The 23,335-nt window shown below is 43.7% G+C and overlaps 3 protein-coding genes across 3 annotated transcripts; all 3 read right to left on the bottom strand.

Moving 5' to 3' along the window:
* Window positions 1-1,937: 1,937 nt before the first annotated feature.
* Window positions 1,938-7,005, bottom strand: LOC133908511 (uncharacterized). The gene is made up of 11 exons (XM_062350576.1): window positions 6,826-7,005; window positions 5,501-5,693; window positions 5,326-5,411; window positions 4,766-4,850; window positions 4,012-4,090; window positions 3,762-3,889; window positions 3,566-3,652; window positions 3,349-3,461; window positions 2,876-3,006; window positions 2,564-2,692; window positions 1,938-2,237 (listed from the first exon to the last, which is right to left on the bottom strand). Exons 1-10 carry the CDS (start codon window positions 6,903-6,905, stop codon window positions 2,580-2,582), a joined length of 1,095 nt encoding a protein of 364 aa, XP_062206560.1. The 5' UTR covers window positions 6,906-7,005; the 3' UTR covers window positions 1,938-2,237; window positions 2,564-2,579.
* A 3,889-nt stretch (window positions 7,006-10,894) lies between these two features.
* Window positions 10,895-12,051, bottom strand: LOC133908512 (uncharacterized). Its single transcript, XM_062350577.1, has 3 exons — window positions 11,440-12,051; window positions 11,286-11,345; window positions 10,895-11,210 (listed from the first exon to the last, which is right to left on the bottom strand). The coding sequence occupies exons 1-3, from the start codon at window positions 11,953-11,955 to the stop codon at window positions 11,205-11,207; spliced, it is 582 nt and encodes a 193-aa protein (XP_062206561.1). The 5' UTR covers window positions 11,956-12,051; the 3' UTR covers window positions 10,895-11,204.
* Window positions 12,052-20,755: 8,704 nt separating this feature from the next.
* On the bottom strand, window positions 20,756-21,552 carry LOC133906002 (heat shock 70 kDa protein 4-like). The gene is made up of 2 exons (XM_062347813.1): window positions 21,024-21,552; window positions 20,756-20,979 (listed from the first exon to the last, which is right to left on the bottom strand). The coding sequence occupies exons 1-2, from the start codon at window positions 21,550-21,552 to the stop codon at window positions 20,756-20,758; spliced, it is 753 nt and encodes a 250-aa protein (XP_062203797.1).
* Window positions 21,553-23,335: the final 1,783 nt, after the last annotated feature.

The following is a 23,335-nucleotide window of genomic DNA, read 5'->3' on the forward strand; positions in this document are numbered from 1 at the left end:
AGACCCGTCTGTCATGTTGAGGTCGAAGCCACGAGAAGAAGAAGCAGGGATGTGGTTCACCATGGCTCCAGGGAGGCTCCTGCCGCGACGGATCCTAAAGATCCAGTTGTGGCGGGTGATCGTCACATCGTCCGATGGAGGAGTAAGCAGGGTGTATTCCTCCTGATCCTCCTCCGAGGAGGAGGACACCATTGCCATTGGATCGAAGAGAGGGACAACACCTCGGCGGGCTGCCATCGTGGGTAGTAGTTCAGAGGTAATCGCCGTCGTGGTGGTAGCTGCCGCCGTCAAGGACCCCACGCCAGTGGTTAGTGCTGCAGGCGCCCAAACTCCAAAAGAGAAGGGTGGCAAGGGCAGCGAGGCTGGTGGCGGTGAGGGCGGTAGCCAGATGGCCGGAGAGGCTGCCACAGGGGGTGCGGCACTCACGGGGCCGCTGTGGCGACCAAACTGATGAAGAGCAGTACCACGGTGTGAACGACAACGAGAGAGGCGATAGCATGGACGTTGTGGCAGGACGACGATAAAGAAGAAGGATGATGCAGGTATTCCATGGATGGGGCAAAATGGATTTGCCATGGAGTGCTTACCGTCTGGGAGGGGCCTTCGTGCCTCTCTGTTCTTGATTGTTGTGGCAGATCAGTGGTAGAACTAGTGACTGATAACGTATTACAGTGGAAAAGTGTCGAGAGACAGAGAGATTAGAAAGTGAATTTTTCTTTATTCATGAGTAGTGTTTACAAATATATACACAAGGAAAGAGTGCCAAAGCACCCGTTAGGGAGATCGGTTGACCCCAACGAGTGGCTTTCCATTAGTAACTGCTAATAGCAATTAACTTGCTAATTGATCATATGTGTTTATCTTCTAAAGGATGCCTATTCGCAACAGGACGGTGGGAGAGGCTGGCGTCAGCGGGAACGACCTGCGCGCCAACGTGAGGCTAGCAGCCGGACCTAGGGGGGCCACTGCTGTCGCCTGGGAGCTAGAGGACGGAGCCCTCCGGCACGCACCAGCCACCAGAGCCGCGCGTCTGAACATCCCCTTCGAATGTGTGGCGTGCGAAACGAATGGAGCGCTCGGCGAATGGAGGGAAGGGAGATGTTGTCCTACGCATGGCGTCGTGTCCTTAGCACAGTTCTTGCTGTCTGTCAAGTGTGCAGCTCTTCTGGTTGCATAGCGGCAAGAGCGACGGCATGCCGTGTATGCTAGATGGGCGACGGCGGTTGGCATGTTCCTTTGTACTCCCTCCGGCGCAAAATAAGTGTTGTTTTGTATACATGTTTCTAAAATATAAGTTTAACTACTATTTTTTTATGTAATATATTACTAAACGTAGCAAAAGTATACTATTATGAAAATATTTTTCAAGTACCAAACTAAATACATAAAAAAATAATTTGTAGTAAAAATTTAAAATAATTAACTACATACAACCCAAAATACACTTATTTTGGATCTCCAGTGCAGCTTGGCAAGGTCTCTAGTGCAGCTTGGCGAGCTAGGCAAGGTTAAACTAGCTAGAACGGGCATAGCTGTGAGAAGCAAGGATTCTTGGTTGGTTGCTCGGAGCTGCGACACGAAGCCCACGATTTTTTGTGTAACCGCTCGCTTCCCGTCCGAGCGAGGCTTGTCTTGCTGCCGCGGGCTAGATTGCCTTCAAAAGCCAAATGTTTCTACTCTCACCAAATAGCTGACCTTGCTCAGCAAGGCTAGGATAGTTATTGCTAGAGATCCAAACGCACCGTAAGTGCTTAGTGCCGGCATTAGCCTCGTAGTCTGTCAACATGGCATGTCACGCAGGCTGCCGCACGTCATCTGCAAAAGGTCTTGCCTAATGCCCTGATCCAATCTCACGACTCTGAATCAAATCGAGGTGCAAGGCGTCTGCGTTCACCGGTTCACGCATAGTTGAAACGTAAAAGTCAGCACATTAATCATTTCATCAATGGATCACACATTTCGGTCGTAGCTAAAATAATCTGCGTGTCCAAGTGAGAACAGCAAAATTTCATCACTACAAGGAGACGGTACAAGTGACAATCGCATTACCTGCAAGGCCAGTATGGATATACATCTACAGCGAGTTACAGGGATGGTGATAGCCGCCACGAACAAGAATGATCACAGGCAAATTGGCAGGTTAAAACATGCAAAGATTTCTGTCTGGTTCAAACCTTCAGACAGAATAGCAACCTCGCATCTGAGCTGTGCAGCAGCGGCCATTTCTCATGTTAGTACTGCAGCAAAAGAATAGTAGGAAAGGGTTAGTCCTGTTGGTTGAGTGATTAGTAGATAAACATGTTAGGACATGTAACGACCCAATTCCCAAGTTGGCCTTTTAACAACATTTAAGACTCTTCTATTGATTTTTTTCCCACAATCGGAACCAATTTATGATGATGGATACTACTCCAAACCGTATAGCAATCCACTCTCAATTGAAACATGTGGTCTAATATTTATGTGTACAGATAAGTAGTTTGATATCTGCACTCCAATAAACACAAGTAGTTGGTTTCATCTATGCCCAAATAAACACAATAAAGTTTTAAGTGCATCTCACCAAGGTTATATGTTCTTCAGCTTGGAAGAGCTGAAATCGGCAACTGATTGTGGAACCCTCCATTTGATAGTTCATGTGCCTCTAAAGGGCTTTTCTTTGAGTGCTCCAAGGATGTTGCTTCAAAAATACCTGCAAAGGAATAACATTCGTCATTGTATTGTATCTTTCTTTCCAAGGTGCGATTACCAGTAAAAAAAAGCAAAATATTCAGAACAAGAACAAAAAAAGCTGTATGAGTAGCATAGCAGTTCAACTGTGGGAGCAAATTTATAATTCAATAATGGATACAAAAAGTAAGAGCTCAGAACTCACCAAATCCCAAAATGACGGAACAGAGCAGAAATCCCAAAAGGGAGAAATCCATTTTGTACAATATCTCGAAAACAATTATGCAACCTGTTGAAACCGTTAGGTGCCTTGGAGAAGAAAAGACCAGATGCAACCTGCCAGGAAGGAATAACAACCAAGTAAACATGGCATAAACAAGAAGGGAGGTCTAATCATAAAGCAAAATGGGCAGTTAACTAAAAAAAGGTAACTCATGTCTTACGATTAGTGCAAAGGTCAATAAAAACACTTCAAGAAGCATCCAAGAAAAGTAACTGTTTTCTATTGTTACACATGAAGATATTTGAGGAATAATAAGTTCAAATCTATAATTTGCTGAAGATCTGCCTCAGACTGTCGATATCAAAACAATTAAACATGATTCTCTTTACATATTACAATTAAACAATTAATCAACTTTTAATCAAAAAATGTTCTCCTTCTGAGTAAAAGCTTACTTTTCCTCAGCAACATTGTCCACATAGAATATAAGCACAATCCCGAACAAAACAGTACTCAAGTATGGCCAACTTGGTAATTGTAGTTTAACTATACTCTCAGATGCTGAGCCCTGCAATCAAGAAAACAACTATCACTATATATCAATTCAAGGGAAAGAGCTGCAAATCATCCCAACCACAGAAAGATTAAAGAGCATAAACAAGATATACTCACTAGGATTGTATCCCACATTGCAAATGGAAAAAGAAAACAAGTCGCAGAAGCAATAGATATAGCATGAAGTCGCCTCTTAAGTTGATTCTGTGGAAGAATAAAACGATGGTGATTGCAACTCTTATAAAGAAAACAATGATGCATTGAGAGTACCTTGAAGGTTTTTTTATACTAAGATTACTGAAACTGAGAGTACCTTGAGAGAAACACGCCGAGCTAATACTCTCCTTAAAGCGGATAAAATTCCAGCAGTAAGTGGCACCACCATTTCTTTCATTCCAATAGTTTGTGTTGCCTTCTCCAGTGGTTCACTTCCAAAGCTATCTGTATGAAGTTAAGGTCTCCCGAAACGGTTTACACAAGTCCATTATACGCAGAGATACTTTAACTGGCAAAAATTACAGAGTTATATGCCATTTCAGAAACATATGTCTATAATAGGATACATATCGGGGAATGTGTTCTTGTGGACCACCCATTTGATAAGAGATAATATGCTACCAACATAGCAGCAAGCCCGCCACTCTACAAATCCAGGGGAAACAGATGTCAGTATCATCTACTAAGGAAATTTAGCTGTTGCTGCTTCAAAGTATTAGAGTGTGCTTCAAGAAAGTCAGCTAAATATGGCATAACACATTGAAGAGTTGGCATGCAGCAGGATCATACAAAAGAATTCATTAATAATTTGTCCAGTTATCGTTTAGTAAATGAAATTTCAGACTGGTGACTTTGCTGAAAAATATGCTGATGCTCCTGGTCATGTCTATCCGCATGTGTGGCGTGTGCACACTTATTTGTGCTTTATGCCCATCAGGCGAACCACAATTCCAAACTACGTTATCCTTTTAAGGACATGATCACTCATATCTTCCAACCAAGTAATATGGACTGGTGACAACAGAGATGGTATTATCTGTGCCCATATCAACATTTATTGTAGAGTTATTGGCCCGATACCTTTACCAGTGCATGTGCACATAAATGATATCTCACTTTATCTACATATTTACAGAAAAAAAAGAATTGATCAATATCTAATGGACTACAACAACCAGTGATTAGACAATGCTCAAGCTTATAGTGCCACATATGAGCAATAATTCCATATGCTTGTTGCCTAAATATTATAGATCAACATATAATCAGGAAATAAAAATATCACATACAATAAATTCTATTTTAAAATCAGCAACTTGCCTTTTTCCAGATATTAACTTTCCTTCCATATAAAGCAGCAGAGAGAACTCCAAGAACAGCACCTGCATACTCCGCCAGCAGAGCGCTAGACTCAATAGACAGAGTAAAATGCAGTTTAGATGGAAGTGCCAGCAAGCGCTTTTAGTAACACAACGAGGATGCTCAAAGCAGTGCAAAATATGTAGATGACCTTTAAGTAATGATAATACGAATGTTGTTTTGCAATTGAAGTTTTCAGAAAAGGATTGCACCCTTAGGAGAGTAAGTGCAAGCCCCCCTCTACACGCAATCATGCAAATTCATGACCCCATCTGTCCAGTCACAATGGCAAATCATACATTAGATCAACATCTAGGGAAGCTAGAGGAATTGTCCTGCAATCTAGATCCATCAAGTGCAGTTCATTTTCATGATTATCTGACAGCCATTGGCTCACAGCATGGTTTGCACATTGCATGTAGAAGGAGGATTGAACTAGATATTCCCTGGCATACTTGCACTGCGCCACAGATCACACAGCTATGTGAAAACTCATGGTGCTGAAAGAACAGTATACTTACACTAGTGGGCCACAAGCAAGAAGTCCTTTACCCCATAATACAAAGTATAACGCCAGGATTCCTCCATTGACAACTGTAGGAACAACCTGCAATAGGACACGCAAGAGTGAATATGAGAAACCAGGCATCTAATAGCAGGAGAATTAATCTCAAGAAAAAGAAGGTATAACAGAACCTGTGAGTTGGGCAAAGGCCTGCCTTTCCAAGGCTTCTGTAGGACCAAGAAGACGATTGAAGTGGGTACAAGACAACTGAAGATAAAACTAACTATTGAATCCCCACTGTTGGATAGGTAGCTATATAAGGAGTAAACGGACCAAATTCTCATGAAGTTTCCCAAAATATGAATTACTTGCAATGGTGTTGAACTGCAAAAAACAAACGACAGCAGCTTTGTCAAAAAAAAAAAAGGTAGCCACCGAACTGATTGGTACCACATATATTTGGAAAGGCAAGCTAAAATAATCTTTGATGTGGATATGATAGTAAGGGAAATAAAGCATTGATACATCTGAAAAGGAAGAAAGAAATGCAACTCAAGCACCTGCACATCTTGTTCTAGCTCACCTCTCTCATACTGCTCACATAAAAAAGGACTAGAAACTATGGCGATATAGAATAACAACATAACTAGTGCACATTTAGGTAGTCAGTATTCAGTATAGGATAGCCACTATATGCCCGATATTGATAGAGATAATCAGAGGTTCAGAACAATTTGTGATGGCCAACTAATATGCTAAATTGTAAGTAACATATTGCCAGACACTCTAGAATTGATTCAACTGCTAGCTTATCCTAACATTTGTAATATTGACTGAGGCTATAACCTATAGTATGTTCATTGTCAGTGTTACTGTCATTGATCTGCGCTCTAATGCAGAGTTAGATAATAATTCCTTTTCAGCGAGATCCTGATAAATATACAACGCATTCTAGTCACTGCGCTCACTTGTATAACCAATTAGGTTACTATGATCTGGATCATTGCTAATTTTTTTTATGAATCTAGCTAATTTATGTTCCTCAATAAATGATATATTACCATTGTTTGTATCTGGATATGCTATCAAAAATCTAGGATTTAAGTTCGTATTAGTTAGATAAGCATTATCGGTTACTACAAATAGCAGGTCAATCATGCCAAAACTAAAACCAGAACTAAAACTGATAATTATGTTCATCTTGGAGCAAAACTGCATATCCTGGATATCTGGAGAGACCAAACGAATCATGCAGAACCGAGCTGTAAAAAGTATGGGCAATGGCATACTGAAAACTAACAGCCATTACCACTGATTTTTCGCTCTCCAATCAAATTTACACCGGGACTAAAGAGCAACTTAGCGTCATGAGAGCTATCACACGATTAAACCGTCAAAAGGAAACGGAAAAACAATGCAGACCGCTGATCCAGCAACGAGATCTCGCGCAGAGCCGCGTCAGGGGTGAGTAGTTAGAGAAATGGGGAAGGTATCGGGGGGGGGGGGGGGGGCTCACCTCGCCGTCGACGCCGAGCGAGAGGTGGATGCGCTCCCGCTGCTGTCCGCCGCGGCGGAGGCGGAGGGCTTCGGCGACATTATCTCGTCGGAGTCGCTCGGGGTTGGTGCTTGGTCCGACTCGCCGGTTCAAGTCGATCGGGATGGAATCGAGATGTGCGAGTACGCTGCTCGCTTTGGGTTCACGGCGCAGGCACGTGAGGTGTGAGTGAGCGGCTGCTTGGCACGTGACGTGACACAAACCCTCTGTTCCAGCCTTCCAGGTGGAATAGCGTTCTTTGTAAATTTTGAGACAGTTGATGTCTACTAAAGGATCTAGATATCAATGGTCTGAGAACTTACAAAGTTTTAATAATCTCTGTTGACAAATTATAAAATATTACTCGTGGGCACCATAGAAATTACCACCGCTGTCATGTCGTAACGATAATGTAATCACATGTTGTTTTACCAACTAGCTTCATCAAATTTTACGTTTATGAGATTATAAAAGTAATTATTAGAGACTTGTGCAACCATATTGAAATGTCGAGAGACTGACATATGCTTCTTAAACGATTACAACATTCTACGAACCCTAAAGAGCTAAAGCTGCACGTTCTCGGAAAGAAAGGGATCTAAAGCTACTAGTAAATTTTTATTTGCAGGTGGTATTCTCTATGGCTGGTAGATGACTTGTGAACAGCAATAAATGTGTCGAACGAAACGCATTATTCGAGTTTGCTCTAGAATTGTTTTGTTGACTTTCTTTACGTATTTGTTTAAAAAAAGGCGTCCTTTGTATACACCAGCACGAATGTCTGTCCCACTCCCGCGGAACATTCCGCGGCGGCCAGTCGGCTTGTTGCGTGTACAAGCTTCTCCCCGCCCGGGCGTCCCCGGACTAGCGCAGTAGCACGCCGCAGTGCGCCAAGTGCCAACCCCCGGCCGGGACATATCCGTTCCTCTCCTACGCCACGTCGAGCAGCGCCATGTAAAATGGCAAGCCGCGCGCCGTCTGATCGGTTATCTGCACGAGCATGTGGCAGCCGGCGGGCGCGGGAGAGCGGGCAGTGCGCGCGCAGGGTGGGACTTGGGACTGGGAGGAGCACCGAACGCCGGTTGCAGCGGCAGGAGCCGCGTCGCGGAGACGAGGCGGACGCTGCATGGAGTCCGACCGAGTGAAAAAAAAATTATAAGACCTACTGAGAAAGATTTCTCGTAAGATTTGATCTATATCGTTCTTTTATGATTGAACGGCTATATATACATAAAAGAGAAGACATAACACATGGAGTATTACCTAAAAAAGATGATCTTTCTCGAGACTGAACCTTATAAAAAAAATTTCCCGGAGAGGGCGCTCGAGCGGCTCCCGAGTCCCGACCGAGTTGGTGCCAATCCCGCTCCCGCTGACGGCACGCGGTGGGCTGCCATTGCGCCGCCCTTTTCCAGGGACACGCGTGCTTCGTTTACCTTGGTACACGTCCTTGCGGACCAAATGCAATACGAATCTGTGTACGATTTTCCTTTCAATTTCTCAGCTTAAGCATACGGTCGACTTTTTACGCGTCGTTTGACTGATCGGTAGGCATACAAGACTCTTTTTCTGCATCACTGGACTTTACTAAGAGTACACTTTGGCTTGATCGTGGCTGCAGGGTCGTTCATAAAACGTGTCTCGGCGTGAGGATTAGAAGAATGATACCGTTCGTGCTATCCGAGCTATAAGAGAATAGATATAAGACGAGGAAGCAGAACAAACGGACAACTCATGAACTGTAAGGAAGGACACACGAAAGTTAACCTTAGCATTGCTTTCGTCGAGAACAAGATCAGCAAGCACTCGGAAAAGGCAGTTGGTCACACACCAAAGCGGCGACCAAACAATTCATGCAAAGGAATAGAACTATAGAAGTACGAACACCACTGAAAGGACTACCTAATCCAAAATTCTCGGCCTACAGGGGAGAAAAAGGTCTAGATTGAGGGTGAGCTTCATCATGCTATATGCTTTACCAAATCACGCTCTTAGGGAGAGATTAAAGCCTTGCAAAACAAGCGACAATCTGTAGAAACACAGTATACTTTTCTTTTCGAGGATACGCTGGAGAACTGCGGATCAACAGGTATTAAGATAGAAAAGTGTTCACCATCAAAACTAAAAGATGGAAGCACGGTGTGGCGGTTTTGCCTGCATGGCGCACTCAGCGACCATGGCACATAGATACATTGGCAAGACCGCCCAACCATGGAATGTTATTAACATATTGTGTTATCAGTAACTAGTACAATTGAATTCTGTATCATCCGCATCAACTTCAAAGAAATCTCTGGAGCAGGTGTATACATAACTCGGATTCTCAGAGAGTTGTTGGGTTTGAGCAACAAGACTTGATGAATAATGCATTTAAAATGACCAAACAATTATAACATTAGCTCACAAGTCACATCATGCTTAGAAAGCGGAAGTATGATTTGCAAAACCGTGGATGATTCAACACAAGTCTGGATAGAGCCTTGCCCAAGAAAACAAGAATCAGGAAACACAGAGGAGGGCGTGGCTTCGCCTGCTTGGTCCAAGCAGCAACTAGTGTTGACAGCTCGAGGGCTAGCAGAGGCCATCAGGAGGGAACACTGGAGCAGACAAGCAACACTGGAAGAGCTCGAGCAGAAAAATGAATTCCCTAAGCGAGTTATACAAAGCTCAAGGATTTCAAAGTTTGGGGAGAATAAACCTTGGCATGAAAACTAGTAGTCAATGAAAAAGTAATATTATTCACAAATTTAACTAAAACTTTATGGTTGCAGCAACATTTCCAGGATTCAAAAAAAGATTGTCAAAGGATACTGATGGCACATATAACACACTTCAGAAGTTAGAAAGCGATGATTGGCATATAATTAAGATGTCTCTTGCAAGTTTAAGGTATGTTTGGTTGGTGTCTAAATTTGTCATATCTAAGTTAATCACGCTACAAATTTTTTGATAACTGTTTGGTTGACTGTCACAGCTATAGCAAACTACACTTTGTTAGCTCTCTGTCCCATACGTCATAGACTTAGTTTTTTTATTAACTTTGTCACACTTGTAGTTAAGAATTTAGAATTGTTTGATTCGCGTCTAAATTTACCACGTTTAAGGTGACAAACTTAGACACGAACCAAACATGTCCTTCACTAATTACACTTTTTATGACAAACTATACTTAAATAATTTTAAACATGACAAAGTTAGACGCGAACCGAACATACCTAATGCTCCTCCATAGGCTCAACTACAAATGATGGAGATGACTTTACGATTAAACGAGCAGAATTTTGTTTTATTAAAAGTCAATGGCAGACAGACCAAAAACCAGTCACTTCATTTGCACTGTTAAGTCTGATCAGGATCGATCTCCATATCAGTGCTATATATTTGATGGCTGCTAGCAGCTAGCTAGTCTCACTATGGTTTTTATCACCCAAAAAATGTATAACAGCCTTCAGGGTATGCCATCAGTTTGGTACTCCATCCTCTAAGTAACAGAGCATGCCAAGATAAGTAGCATTTTTCACAAGCCATCAGATTACAGAATTTAGTATTGAGAAAGCGAAAATGGAATGCATACACTTTCTTATAATGCCATGAAGGCAGTAATAATATACAGTTATTTTAAAATATAGAACAATGGAATAAGCTGAATCAAGATATAGAACAATGGAATAAAGACTCCATATGCAGTTATTTTAAAATAAGGGGTCAATGTCAGACTTATAATATACAAAATTAGAACTACACAACAATCATATAAAACCATTAAACATTTATAAAAGTAAAAAGGCAATTATCTCTGAGAGCTTATTTCCTCGGCAACTTTTGACTTATGAAGCAGAACTATTGAGCAAACATGCATGCTCCTCAGTGGTAACAAGGAAGAAATATGGGAGTAAATTTCAAAGAAATCCTCTTCCAATGCAATGCAATGTAAGTTTTTCTCAAAGTTTGCGAGGCAAAGTTAATAAGCAAGCAATCACCAGCAAAAGGACGCAAAAACGCACAGGAGCTGAGGAGCATTATAACATCTTAGCGTAGAATCAAAAGAAAATTTGAAAATTCAACAACTATATTCCTTCATAGATTAGATCATGTACATGACAAGGCAATCCCCTACCTAAGGATCATAACCCTTTATACAATTGACAATCCTACAAGCCCAGTAATCAAATTGAAAAGCTAAACTGCTTCCTAACCACACCCCCAATACATAATCACAGGAAATTCCACCTAAACTTCCTCTAATCCACACAAAAAAAAAAACGCTTACGAAACAGACGTGTTAGCCATCAGAAGAAAATAGAACAGAGTAGATCGGAACAAGTGAAAGCCCCTTCCATGAAGCTGCACCAAAGCACCAATCACCTCTGCAGGAACACAAGCGCACCTTCAGAGCCAAACCAAACGACTTAAACACATCACCAAATCGAGCGGCCCATTACCTCTTCGATCTTGTACGAGCCCGGCGTCACATCTGCTAGGCACAATCCCGGGTACAGCAACTGCAAATCGTGAAACAAAAAAAGTTGAATGAAACACCAAATTCGGAGGGGAGCCAAAATTTTACAAGTTGACAGGCACGGTTTCGATCCTTACGTCGAGCTGCCGATGCACCGTGCGCGGGCGCTTCTTGGGTCGGCGCGGGGGCCGCGTCCCGCGGATCGCCGCGAAGTCCTCGGCGATCTCCTCCTTGGACAGCACGATGGAGAACCCCCGCTTATTCATCTCCATAGGCGGCTCGGGTACGCGCTCCTCCGCCTCGGCCGCGTCATCCGATCTAGCCGGCCACGGCGGGGCAGCGGTGGCGGAGCGGCGGGTGCGGACGTTCCACGGCCGCTGAGGTGTGCGCTGACGCTGCAACGAACCGCCTGAGCCGCCGCCCTCGGGACGGTGGGGCTTGGATGGGGTCTCCGGAGCAGCATGCGGGGGAGACGAGGCGGGGCTCTTGGAGCAGCGGAGGAGGCGGTGCGTGCCCCAGCTGAGGGTGGGGAAGGAGAAGCCGTGGAGCCGCGTGCGGGACGCTGGCAGCGCGGGAGCCGGATAATCCGATGGAGGCGAAGATACCTTCGCGATGCGGTGGTGGTCGTTCTCGACGGCGGCCATGAGGACCATGGGAAGGCGCGGCGGTCGCGTGGGACTGTGGGAGAAGAGGAGGGAAGGCGCCGGAAGGAAGCGAGGAAGGCGAGAGAGAGAGAGAGGGGGTCAGATTTTTAAACGGGGAAAGGAAAGGGAAAGTTATTTTCCCTATGGACCCCCTAGGTTCATCTATTTCTCATGGGACCCTCGGTAAAATTGGTATTGGACTACTGGTTGTGGGCCTCGCCTTCGGTGCGGCGCGGGTGTGGTCGGCTTCTTGGGCGGGTCGATGGGGACTGGGGATCGATGTGGCGTGGGCGGGTGACGTCGCGTTCCTTCCCCTTCGCCCGTCCGTCGGGTGCGGGGGCTGCGGAGCGGACGACAGGTGTGGTGACATCAAAGGGCTCGCAAGTTGTCATAAGATTATCTTCAACTATATTTTTTTATTTTATTTTCTTTCTATTTTTATTTTTTTTATTCTCTTATCTCCAACAGCTTCTTTTCGAAGGGGACGGTTTTTTTCGAAAGGATTCGTGAAAGAAAAAGAGAGAGAATCTCGTTTTGAAGGAAATGACTTTAGAAATCCCTTTGTGACGGAAACTATAAAGAGAAATCGTTGGAACGGTGAAGGGAACGAAAATCCCTTTGTGAAAGGATTTTGATCCCTGACGGGAATCCCTTGGAGATGGTCTAAGGTTGAGCCGCCGCTATCAAACCGTGCGGAGGCCGAGGGACCAGCCTGTTCGATGGTTATTTCAGAGGGAAAAACTTCGCTCCGAACGTGCTACACAGCCTGTGTCCTACAGCACGCCCTAGGCTCAAGCTAGCTGTTGTTGACGTGCATCTCAAAGCATCCATGCGAGCCTAGTGTAGGTCATGATCATCGAGCCAGTGAGCAATCGACCTAGCCGGACATCGCCACCGACCTTCATCCCAATGCTGCACATCGTCGTCGACCTCCCAAGAACTAACTCGCCGTCACCCAAGAGAGGAGCTTGGTCCGACCACCCTGGGTAGGTGCCCAGGCTCCGCCTCGGCTAGCACCTACATCTTTGCCGCCGTCGCACATGTCATCGCCGGTAGACAACCATATAGAGTCACAAACACAGCGTACGATTTCATTTTCTACAGGAAACAAGAGCTTTATACTGAATACATGATGTCATAGTGCATCCTTGAGCAATCGAATATTCATTTAGATTGGACTATTTATATATTTACAACATCACAACTAAAGGATGAGTAAATGTAGCTAAGTAACCAGTGCACTTAGGGCAAAATGAGGTTTTTGTATAGGTTATGCCTAATACACCGTCCTCGGCAGAGGAGCCCACCCTCTACTGGGATACAGTAGTCGGCGACGTCCACCTCCTACGCCACATCCCTTGGGCACCACTGTCTCTCCATCTTCTTCCTTGTCTACGAATGGCTAACCACTCTTCTGCACCCAACCGTTGAGCCAATTTCCCTGCCACCTCGCTGCACCACCACAGTCGGTGTTATCCCTATCCGTTTCTCCACCCTAATGAACCTGCCCCTTATCCGAATCTCTAATATAGACTTTCCAAACTCGTTAAGAGGTTGCCATCGCCGGAGAAGAAGACTAGCGCCACCGAAGCACAATCACCAAGAAAAATTAAATATTATAAAATTATAAATTTGACATTCAAAAGAAGATGTTCAACTACCTGTTAATGCTATTCTGATATTCGAGTGCACAACCATGTAGCAACCTGGAACACGAGTCCTCGTGGTGTAAATGAACTCCGTTCTTTTTTGTATTTGAATGTGTCACTCATCTTTCTAAACTATAAAAATATGAGTTAAAATCCTATACATACTTAAAAAAAGTCCACAAAACAACGAACACCCATCTGTCAACATTTGACGATCAAAATTTATTTGATGGTGTTTCATTCAATTCAATGGCCGAGAATGAGTTATCATCAAAAGTTAGAAATCATATATTCACCCCCAACAAGCATTCACAGAACTATCTAAATCCAATAGCCGAGATTGCATTACCCCTCCACTGTTCCCTTGCTCAGTTGAGAAATCATTTATTGTTATTTATTTTCTCCATAAAATTTGATCCCATAAACCTCAGTTGTTAATTTCTTTCAAAAAAAAGACTACCCAATTAACTGGAGTTCAGATTTGGTCCACAATCCCCCTAGAAATAGTCGGCTTCCTATTAATTAATTTGGAATCATACGTAATTATCTCCCCACCTAATCAATTAGTCCATTAATTTAGAAACCATAGCATCTAGAATTTCTTCTCACATGCACTATCAATTTAGAAACTTCAGTGAATCAATCAATTAGTTCCCTTAGGCCTGCACCATACCCTCCCTGTATCAATACAGACACTTCTTTACCCACTCTATGTCTACCTCCTCCCCTCCTTTGATCTGAAAGGACAATGATGTCGCCTAAAGGGTGGGTGAATAGGCATTTTTACAAAAATTCGTCTACTTTTACCGTTGGCCTAAACTTACAGCAGAATATAAACTAACGGATTTTTCACAAGTGAAAAACCTAAATATGCTAGACTCAACTAGTGCACAATCACCCTAAATAAGTGTGGAAATTACAATCCTAAGGTGACAAAAATTACTCTAATCTAGCAAGAGATATGCAATAAAATTTAAATTGAAAAAGGCTGAAAATACTGTTTATATGCCTGAAATTACTGTTCATAGGATACTCCGGTGAAGACCGGAGTCTCCGGGTTGTACAGGTACAGAATCTTCGGTAAAGTCCGGATTCTCCGGATTCTGTACAGAACTGAGTCCGAAACTGAATATAAAGAATGGGTAGAGAGTTCTAGCTCAAACCAAGTGATGTTGTGTGTTCCCAGAGATGATTCCAAGTAGATCCACGGAGAACCTACACTCAAATACACACAAACAAGTAGATCGAGCAATATGTACAAAGATTTGATCAGAACTCAAAAGTAAAGAAACAAGAGAGGAGACACAAGATTTGTTTCCCGAAGTTCGGATTCACCACCGTGAATCCTACGTCTCCGTTGAGGAAGCTCCAACGAGCCGGGTCTCTTTCAACCGCTTTCCTCGATCCACTTTTGATTTCTTCCCTTGCAGAGGCGAAATCGAGCCCTTCACAAACTTTCCCGCGGCTCACCACAAGCACGGGAGCTCACTGGCGACACCTAGCCGGCTAGGAGGCTTCACCTCCAAGAGTAACAAACGCTTCGAGAACTTCTTATCGAGAACTCAAGTGCTCAACATTGAATTTTAGCTCACTTGCACTCAATCTTCTAATCTCTCAAACCAACTCACTTTTCTTCTCAAATCACACAATAGAATGGAGTGGGATGGAGTTCTTTTGGCTCTAAAAAGTGTTTCTTTCGTGCCCTTGCAGCTGCCCCAAAGGATAGGGGTGAGGGGATATAGATAGCCCACTTCAAAAAACTAGCCGTTAGGCTCTTTTCTGGACTTTACCAGAGAATCTGGCCTACACCAGAGTTTCCGGCCACTCCAGGTACCGGAGAATCCGGTCTTCACCGGAGTCTCCGAGTACAGCACAGTTGACCTCTGAAAAACGGCGATAACTTTTGATCCCGGAGTCCGATTTCGACGATTTTAGACTCTATGGAAAGCTTATTCAGAGGGATACACATCCCAACTAAATTCATGACCTAAAACACATAATATTAAATTAGGAACACTCCAAAACCCATTTTGGACACTTCCACACTTTCCGCTTCGGACTCTTAACAAGAAACTCTCACTTTGAGTTTGGTTAGGAACTCTTGAGCACTGAGACGCGACAATTAACTCACGTTGCATCCCTCTTAATAGTGAGGCATACCTAGACTCAATTTCAAAGATAAAACACATTTGAACCAATTTGAGCCTTTTGAATACTTTCAAGTACCGCTTCTTACTTTCAAACCTTTGAGGGTTGCCAACTTCCATAAAATCTTCACTCCATCTATTCTTGATTCCTCATGTGATTTATGCAAATCACTCATAGCTTCTCATGGCCTTGCACGGTCCATTGGCGCAAAGCTTCACTCGCTCTTCACCATCGCCTTGGTCCTTCGGCGCCAAGCTATTTGCTTGCCCTTCACCACCGGATGGTCCATCGCAACCGAGTCTTGCTTGCCTTTCACCGTCTTGCCATAGAAAACCATTTTGTATTCGACATCTTCAAGGAATTCATTTTATCAAATATGGATTCCACTTTTGTTCTTCGCTCTTGGCATATATGATTTCAATTTCAACTTATGCCTTCTTATGGATCCTAACCCCAACTCGCTCTAAAGAACAAAGCACATGGGTTAGTCCATAAAACCTAAATGACAATATTTATACCTTAAGTTACTTGATCTCCACAAGTAACTTATTAGCCTTCATGCATATTGCCAATCTTCATATAGAACCTAACCCCACTCATTTTTAAACACATAGCACATGGGTTAGTCCATAAAACTTTATTGACAAGTCATACCTTTAGTTACTTGATCTCCACAAGTAACTTAGCATTCAAGCTTATTGCTAATCTTATTTAGCTTCTTCTTCTTCTTATGAGCATCACTAAAATCTCAATGACTTTTGATACAATTCTTTGAACTCATGGCATTTCTCAAAGAATCCATGCTTCATCATTTATATATCTCCTATGGAATAACCTAATAGCAATTCTCAATATGATCGTTAGTCCATAGGCATTGTCATCACTTACCCGAGTATCACCTAGAGCTCATTCATCTTGATGCATTTTCATTCTCCCCATTCACTTAGAGCTCATGCATATCTCTCATTCATGCATCACCTATGGAACAACCTACTAACAAACTCAACACCATTGTTAGTCCATAGGTATTGTCATTAATTACCAAAACCACACATAGGGGCTAGATACACTTTCATGATCCAAACTAGTGACAAGTGACCTCCTCTCATCGTGACGTGTGCTCTGTCGCCCCTCAAGGCCTAGAGCACCATTCTTCACGGTCACGCTAACCCATCACCGCCTCGCTCAGCATCCCCCTCTCGGAGTGGCATTGTCCTCCTATTCCTGCCATCATCGGTCGATAGCTAGCAAACAACGCAACCCGAGGGGCATGCATTCATCTGCGTCGGTATCACAACCATTTGTGGTCACTTTTCCCCTCACACCCTCCTTCATTTGAACGGGTTGATACAGGGAAGTTCCATATCACGCTCACCTCAATGACCCTAGAATTTGTCCTCATCTCTAGCTACAGTGGTATATGTTATTTTACTATAACGTGTTCGACATAACGCTTCAATGGCTATAGTATGTGTATTTCTAATTCATCACTCTTTGGTTCATAGATACTTGAATTCATGATTTATGTTTGGCTAATTAATTTGTGTGATTGGTTGATTTGCTCTAGATACAAATAGACACTTTGCCACTATTTTAGTCGAAATGTGTTTGGCATAATACTTGGATGTTGTTTATTTAATTTTATTTACAGAACCAAGCTCTACAAATTTTTTTCACCAATTTCTTTTATTAATGCTTGTAAATGTGCATTCATTTACAAAAAGATTTTTGGTGGCATAGAAGTATTGATACATTGGCAATTGTTAATGACAATTTGACATGTGCATCAGAACTTGAGCAATTGTCATTTCTTAGTGCTGAAAAAATGGATGCTATTTGATAATGATCAATTTCCTAGATGTTAACCGTATCGTCGTGAAAGGAACAACTTATATGTTGATATATCATGAGTTAGTACCGCCGCAATCTTCCCTCATCCCTTGGGCCACGATCGATTGCCAGCAACAACCTGCTCTCCAAATAAGCAAGGTATGCGACATCCTCATCATACACACCAATTGTTGGTTGATGATACCATTTAGGGGAGCATTATGGTTCATTTGTACAGCGTTGTCTTCTATTTGTTTTAAATAATATGATTAATTGATTTATAGATAATATTATCGTGAACTTTTTGCTTGGCAATGCTTATCCTAATTTTTTTATTGCCCATATAAATTAAAATTCACATAACAGTTCTTAGTGAGAAGGTAACCCAATTTACATGTACTTTCGATTGATTAATGTATTACTTGCATATGGGGAGTGTAATATGAATGTTATGATCAGATAATTTTAGTTTGGTTAAACATATTTATGTGAGCTTTAATAATGCATTACGTGAGAGAACATTACAAATTGTATTTCTATCTAGATGTGCAAATGTATCGACCATAAATGGTTAATCTGGTGCATCATCCACTAGCAATAGCTCTTTTAATCTATGGTCTCATTTGATGCATGACTTATAAATAACACACAGGTGATTATTTTACCATTTCTATGTTATCTATAAGGTACTAAAGAGATCTTCTGAACTTGCTATAGCTCGATATGTAGAAAGTCAAGAGATTATTTGGCAAGTTAACTGAGATTTCTTAAAACATAAAACTTGAGTGAGGTTTATTCTTACTATAGTATTGGCTGTGCTATTGGCTATGCTATTTTCTCTTATGTGCAATCTTTTCAAGCATTCAGAGCTCCTAATTTGTAGGAATCAATCATTAACTTGACTGGAAAATCCATGACGGCTGAGCAGCCTCCTCCGAGAAGATCGAGGTCAGACTGGAGCTCTGGCCTCCCATCGGAGCTTCTCGAGTCCATCAGGAAGCGTCTCGCCTCCGGCCATGACGTGGCCTCCTTTCGATATGTTTGCGGCCCATGGCACGACGCCATGCCATTTACGATCTTCGCCCCACTCCTGTTTGGCCATGACTCGGACAACGTCATCTTCTACAACATCTCATAGAATAAGGCATTCTCCTTGTCACTCCCAAACATGCGCGACTAGGTGCCTTGTGGCTCGTCATGAGGGTGGCTGGTCTTGATGGACGAGTCCGTGTTCGTGATGCTACCGAGCCCCTTCATTGGCATCTGTGTTGAGCTCCTACTGGCCAATGAGCACGTCGCAACAGTGTCCTTCTCGACACATGTATCTAAAGTGGACAGATGGTGGGTGCTCCATCTTGACGACAACTACACACTATAGTAATGCAGTTGAAATAAGTGCAATCACTCTAGACAAGATGAGGCACATATTCTTCAATGAGATTGTGCTCACCACATTGCCTGACATCGATGGTCGAGAGTGTGTGGCGAGGGCCGTGCTCGCAAGGTCCACGAAGGTCACGTTTAGTGGGTTCGGGGTTGACAGAGCGTGGACCCTGCTCGACACCTACCTAGAATGCTTTGTGGACTTCGTCGTACACTGCAAAGAGAGCTTCTTGGCAATCGACTGCATCAGAGAGATCTCCATCTGTAGCAACATCACCACCGGTGCAACCCCGACCGCGAAGCTGGTACCATCACTGTCGCCACCTATGCAGCTCAGTCATCATAGCTACTTGAAATCAAACGGTGAGCTGCGCATGGTTGATACCATGGTGAACATGTTCCACAGGGTATGACACTTTAACTATAGTAGCGTGATCTGCAAGTGATATCTCTTGGATCAGAGGCCAGAGTGGTGCAAGGTGAATGGCATCTTCGACCTGACACTATTCGAAGCATTTCAGTGACAACTTCAGTGGAATATGCGTCTTCAAGTTCAAAACGAACAACATCTACTTATCTAAGCCTTTGTACTGGGATCAATACGACTTGGATCATCATTGGAGACCGTTGACATTGCTACAAGCACATCAGAAGTGGTAGTTTTCCACCAGAAGATGTAGGGTTCCGAAGCTCTAGGTTGGATTCGACAAATCTCTAGAAGAGAGGTACATGAATGTTGATTGAATGTTTATATAGTAGGGCAAGTGGTTTGGATGTGTTTGATTCATGACCACCAATGACGATAAAAAGTGTTAGATACGCTATATTTTGGCATTGCTACTTGGCAAATGGGTCCTTCAATTGGTGGTGCTATATTCGTTGGTTGTAATAAACTATTTGATTATCTTATGCTTCACAAGTTGTGTAATTACACAATTTTATTTCTCTCAAAATATGCATCATCATATTCGGTTACTTGATTTACGTTAACTCGGAATATAATAGGTGTCCGCATAATTCAGGAACCACTGTACAATTTCTCGTGCATGTCACATGTGTATGGTTGCTAGTACTATTATAAAATAGACAAGTTGTAGAAGATCCAAACGATCTCCACCATACATCTTACACGATCAAACGATCTTCAATCAAAGTTGGTTCTCGTCTCCTCCCTCTCAATTGTTTAGAAACTTCCAATCAATTCAGAAACCGGCAATTAATAGACGCTATGATCATTAAAAATTATTAATACACTATTAGTTTTTTACATCTATAGAGGTACATCCTCAGCTTTTTGTTTTTATTTTTTTTCTGTGAATTTTTTTTGCCACTGTTATAATATTATAGATTTAATGTGCGTGAAACACGTGTGTGATTGCTAGTATGTTAAAATTATCTAGCTAGGTTGGCTATATGGAAACTATTCAATATATTTAACATCAGAAATATTGTGATTTTATTATCACGTACAGATGATAAATATTAAAACTAATGGCAAAATCATGTCTACCGTAAATGGTCAATGACATCAAATGAAAAGGAATGGATGCAGTATTCCTTGGCCTCCTTTCAAAATACAGAAATTTGGGGTTCGTGTAGAAACTATACTGCATGATGCAAAATTCATTCGTTCGAAATTGGCGTTCTAATTGTGCATCTCATACGGAGTACTAGATCATATCCGGCGCTATATCTACATGCACCTCTAGCCAGTAGTGAGATGTAAAGGCAAAACACAACAAATGTGGCCTAGCTTAGCTATATGAACACCTTCGAGTAGTCCAGAGTCCAGTCCTCTGCTAACTTCTCAGCACTGGGCTGCACGCTCTCTTGTTCTCCTCCAAAATCTCTTGGTTTTTTCTGTCACCAGCCAGCTGGTCGCCATCCATCCACTGAATGACATTGTCGATGACGAGAAGGGCGTCGTCCAACTTCTTCGTCTCGGCCTCAATGGCGCGCCTCGCACTGTACGCGAAGCCCTCCAGCATGTTCCTCGCAGCAACCCTCTTCGTGTTGGCCTCGTCTGTACGCGTAGCCCTCCAGCAAGTACCTCTTGCTATCCATCACCATTCTCCAACGTCTCCGTGTGCCGCGGCCCTACCTTGTCCTTGGTGATGGTAATGATCTTGTTCTTTTGTCCGGTGGCCTCGTACCCAGCGGACACAGTCAAGACGCCCATTGCAGTCGGCATCGAAGCACACCGGAGCGAGCTGCTCCCTTCTCGCTGCTTCGGGTTGACGCCCAATAGCACTAGCTCGCCGAGCAAGTCGTTGTCACGGACTCTGCACCTCTCGCCCTGGAACACCGAGATAACAACACCATTCTTCTCATCGGAGTTTTGAAGTGATACGATTTGCCTCTTCTTTATGGGCACGGTGCTGTTCTTGGGGATCAGCACGGTCATGACGCCTCCGGCCGTCTCCACTCCGAGAGAGTGCGGCGTGGTGTCCAACAGCACCAAGTCCAGCAACTTACGGTGACTCTCACGGGTGAGTATGGCAGCTTGGATGGCGGCGCCACAAGCCGCCGCCTCATCAGGGTTAATGTTCTCGCGAAGTTTCTTGAGGTTGAACAACTCCAAGAGGAGACGTCGCATGGCGGGATTCTAGTAGACCCGCCTACGAGGATGACGTCGTCCACTTTACACCTCTCCACCTTGGTGTCCCTGAGACATTTCTGGACAGGTTTCATGCACTTTCATACCAAGTTTAGCTCCTCGAAGCGGTCGCGGGTGATCCTCGGACAGAATTCGATGCCCCTGTGGAAAGAATCAATCACGATGGTCGCCTGGCTCGCCGGCGACACCATCCTCTTCGCATCCTCGCACGCCGCTCTAAGCTTCACAAGAGCCCGCCCATTGCCACCAACATCTTCCTTGTGCTCTTCTCGAACTACTCAACAAGGTGCTCGCCCATGCGGCTGTCAAAAGTGTCGCCGCCGAGGTGAGGATCACCGGCGATTGCTTTGACAGAGATCATGCCCTCCATGATGCTCAGAAAGGACACGCTGACGTGACTAGTTCCAAGATAAAAAAAAACGAGCATGTTTGTAATACCGAATATTCAAAAATTGAGAATTGACTAAATAATTAGCTTTTATATCTGTTACTCATATGAATGATCGTCGTAGCCGTCTAAATCTTATAGAGACGAATCTATTTTGTTATTTAAATGTCAATTCGAACACGCTAAGATCCGTAGCAAGTCTCATTAAGTTTAGACTGTTGATTGATCGAAAAAAAAAGTTTAGACTGTTGATTGATTAAAAAATAAAAAATAAAGACCGTGGATGGATCGACCGTGGATGGATCGATCCACCAGACGCCTCCCCAGCTCGACCGGCAACACGGCTCCCTCACGCCGCCGCCTCTGCAGGTTCACTGCCCCCCCCCCCCACCCACCTCCCTGTCTGCCCACCGCCGCGCCGCCCCTCGCCATCGTACCGCCACCCTCGGCCGCACGCGCCATCGCCGCCCCTCGCCACCGTGTCGCCGCCCTCCGCTGCGCACGCTCCACCGTCGCTCAAGCCGCGCCGCTCCAGTGAAGCCGCGTCGCGCCTCCCCGTCGTGTCGTGCCTTCACTCGCCTCCCCGCTGGTCGCCGCCATTGCTGCGCCGCACCGCCCTCCCCGCCGCCTGCCGCCACCGTGCCGTCGCCTTCCTGTGGAGCCGCGCCACGCCGTCGTTCCCTCGTCGCCGCATCGTTGCGCCGCGCGCCACCAGCCGTCACCTGCTGCCGCCGGCTACCGTGCCATCTCTCTCTCCCTGCCTCTCTCTCTCTCTCTCTCTCTCTCTCTCTGCGTGTGTGTTAACCGAGAAGAAGCAAGAACAGAGAGAAGAGAAAGAGCCAGAAAAGAAAAGGGAAAGAAAAGAAAGGAAAGAAAGAGAAAGGGAGAAAAGAAAAGAAACAAAGGAGGAGAAAAGAAAAAGGAGAGAAGGAGAAAGGAAGAAAAGGGGGAAATGTTGGAAATTTTCTGATGTTAATCTTTTGAAAGTGATTTCTACGTAATTCCTAAATATTTGTGGTCGAATTGAATCAAATCAATTCTCGTCGGATATGTGATCGGTGATATGATTTGCTTATAATAATAATTGTTGAGTTGAAGATGTAACATCAAAGTGAAATATTTTTTCTTTTAATTGAACAAGGTTTAATTAATATGGGATAATCTAATTTGATCTTGAAGTGGAGATGTTATATTTGTTCTTGCTATATGAGTTTCTGTTCGGCGTGTTTTGAAATAATGGCGTATATGCGATATTTTTAGGCGTATGAAGAACACTTTCATAATATATGTGTTTCCGATGTGTTTTAGCACTAAAAATGTACTTGTGCATGTGGTAGTACTTCTGAGCGTACCTCAGCAAGGTTTCTTCGCCAC

This window comes from Phragmites australis, chromosome 2, assembly GCF_958298935.1.
Source record: "Phragmites australis chromosome 2, lpPhrAust1.1, whole genome shotgun sequence".
NCBI lineage: Eukaryota > Viridiplantae > Streptophyta > Magnoliopsida > Poales > Poaceae > Phragmites > Phragmites australis.